Below are 2,923 nucleotides of genomic sequence, written 5' to 3' on the forward strand. Positions count from 1 at the left end.
TTTCCTTCATAAAAGAGCAAACAAACTAGAAGTGATACATTTGCAGTATAGAAAATGACACATTATATAAAACTCATAAGAGCACACAATAATATAATTACATATCACAAAGTAAAATTATATATATTTAAAACAATGATATTGTTCTTTAGATATGAAACTTCATCTTTGAGTTGATCAGAATCTCACAGATGAAACTGATAAAGATCTTGAAGATGAACTTCATTAACTGTGAAAACAACAGATGATGTTTATATAGGATTTATACAGAAGCAAATGTATAGATCAACACATTATTGTGTCATGTTTGGTGAGGATGTGGTGTCAGACCTGAAAATGCTGGATCTGAAGAGAATCTATTTACTGTGAATTTTTTTTGTATGCTTGTGTAAAGAAATTGATCGAGTGAAACCCTTCCCACATGCAGTGCAGTGATATGGTTTCTCTCCAGTATGAACTCTTGTGTGAACCTTAAGTTGATCTTTATGTCTGAAACTCTTCCCACACTGATCACACGTGTAAGGTTTCTCTCCAGTGTGGATCTTCTCATGTCTTTTCAGGGTTTCTGATTGATTGAATCTCTTGTCACAGTGTGAACACGTGTAAGGTTTCTCTCCAGTTTGGATCTTCTCGTGCTGTTTCAGTTCTGTAGATGTAATAAAAGTCTTCTCACACTCAAAGCACATATATTCTCTCACACCCGCGTGTCTCTTCTGATGTTGTTTTAAATTCTGCAGATGTGAAAATCTCTTTCCACACAATGAACATGAATGTGGTTTCTCCTTTAAATGAGCATTCAGGTGACTCTTCAGGCCTGAATCCTACAAAAATGTTTTTCCGCATTGATCCCATTCATACAGTTTCTCTCCAGTGCGGATCCTCGTGTGTCTCTTCAGCTTTGCTGATTGTGCAAAACTCTTCTCGCACTGATCACATGTGAACGGTTTCTCTCCTGTGTGAACTCTCATGTGCACCTTAAGTTGAGTTTTTTCTCTGAAACTCATACCACACTGATTACACGTGTAAGGTTTGTCTCCAGTGTGAATCCTCTCATGTGTTTTCAGGGATTCTAAATGAATGAATCTCTTGTCGCAGTGTGAACACTTGTAAGGTTTCTCTCCAGTGTGGATCCTCTCGTGCCGTTTCAAATGTGTAGCTGTAATAAAAGTCTTCTCACACTCAAAGCACATATATTCTCTCACACCAGTGTGTATCTTCTGATGTACTTTTAAATTCTGCAGCAGTGAAAAACTGTTTCCACACAAAGAACATGAATGTGGTTTCTCCTTTGTATGAATTATCAGGTGACTCTTCAGGCTTGAAGCCCACAAAAATGTTTTTCCACATTGATTACATGTGAACAATTTCTCTCCCGCATGAACTCTCATGTGAATCTCGAGACTCTGTTTGTTTGTCAAACTCTTTCCACACTGAGTGCAGGTGAAAGATTTCTCGTCTCTTATCTTCTTTAAATCTTTCTGTTTGGTTTGAGAGCGACTCAAAGGTTTTTCTCCAGTTTTGACATGATGTTTCTCCTCCTCTTCACGCAGTTCTTCATCCTCCTCATTTTCTTCAGTCAACTCTGAAATTAAAGTAAAATGTTCAGTAAATCACAGATACTTTCCATGAATGAGGTACATTGATCTTCCTCTTATTATGTTTAAAACATTATAGGAACAAATCCCATGTTTCTATAATGAGAAGTATTAAGTATATGAAATCAACTCCACAAGTTTATAGAAAGTGCTCTTATTATTTACTGCTCCAACTATATTATTGCACAGATCTATATATTTTTCTATTACAGCAAATCAAAATCTGACAAACTACTTGAAGCTTTATAACCTTAAAGTCCCCCTGTAGTAAAAATCAAGTTTCTTATGCTGTTTATTTGTCTATGTGGTGTTTTTAATATGCTTTTAGACAAACCATGTGCCTATCTATTTATCAACACCATTGCTGAGTATTTTCTTTTTAAAACTGTAGTTTCCCCAAAGGCAGTCAATCGTCTGCATCGTCAAGTAAACTTAACGAATGTTACAGTATCCACTGTAGTCGTCTGCTAGTAAAAACATAGATTTATCAGTCATTATCCGTGTACGAACCAGCGCAAACAGATAATGTTACCTCACAAAGTTAGCCATCAGTCTCCTAGCTTACGTTGAGCATACCAGCTTATTTGTGGTTCAAACGCATATGGTTTAATTAAACCAATATTTCCACTTGCCATTGCCATTGTATCGTGTTTATAACGTTTCAGTTCATGGATCATGGCTGGCTGGGGTCAAATTTACCCATTGGCCTATGTCCATCATCATGGCCTCCTAATCATCACCATATACTGATTGGCTTAATTACTCTCTCTCCTCTCCAACAATAAGCTGGTGTGTGGTGGGTGTTCTGGCGCAATCTGGCTGCCATCGCATCATCCAGGTGGATGCTGCACATTGGTGGTAGTGGAGGAGATTCCCCCCTCCATGTAAAGCGCTTTCAATTCCCAGAAAAGCGCTATATAAAAAGTAACAAATTATTATTATTATTATTATTATTGGCAAAGGGCATCTCAGGAACCACACTCCAGTGGTTTGATTCTTACCTCTCAGAGAGGTCTGCCAAGGTATCTTGGAGAGGTGAGGTGTCCAAGTCGCAACATCTAGCTACTGGGGTGCCTCAGGGCTCAGTTCTTGGACCACTTCTCTTCTCTATCTACATGGCATCACTAGTCTCTGTTATTCAGAAAAATGGCTTTTCATATCACTGCTATGCTGATGACACTCAACTCTACCTCTCATTCCATCCTGATGATCCGACGATAGCTGCTCATATCTCAGCATGTCTAACAAACATTTCTTGCTGGATGAAGGACCATCACCATCAACTCAACCTTGCCAAGACAGAACTGCTTGTGGTTTCAACAAACCCA

The 2,923-nt window shown here is 38.3% G+C and overlaps 1 protein-coding gene across 1 annotated transcript; it reads right to left on the reverse strand.

Annotated features, from left to right (window-relative positions):
- Nucleotides 1-254: 254 nt before the first annotated feature.
- LOC107576674 (gastrula zinc finger protein XlCGF7.1-like) lies at nt 255-2,236 on the reverse strand. The gene is made up of 2 exons (XM_016262816.1): nt 2,161-2,236; nt 255-1,582 (listed from the first exon to the last, which is right to left on the reverse strand). The coding sequence occupies exons 1-2, from the start codon at nt 2,234-2,236 to the stop codon at nt 822-824; spliced, it is 837 nt and encodes a 278-aa protein (XP_016118302.1). The 3' UTR covers nt 255-821.
- Nucleotides 2,237-2,923: the final 687 nt, after the last annotated feature.

This window comes from Sinocyclocheilus grahami, unplaced genomic scaffold, assembly GCF_001515645.1.
Source record: "Sinocyclocheilus grahami isolate Dianchi unplaced genomic scaffold, SAMN03320097.WGS_v1.1 scaffold4136.1, whole genome shotgun sequence".
Classification (NCBI taxonomy): domain Eukaryota; kingdom Metazoa; phylum Chordata; class Actinopteri; order Cypriniformes; family Cyprinidae; genus Sinocyclocheilus; species Sinocyclocheilus grahami.

What these genes read in the sequence shown, in the direction of transcription:
- LOC107576674 (XM_016262816.1), bottom strand. Translation starts at nt 2,236, where the DNA reads ATGGCAATGGCAAGTGGAAATATTGGTTTAATTAAACCATATGCGTTT. An exon ending in AATAAGCTGGTATGCTCAAC is followed by an intron (nt 1,583 to 2,160) that starts GTAAGCTAGGAG and finishes CTTTAATTTCAG; the next exon opens with AGTTGACTGAAGAAAATGAG.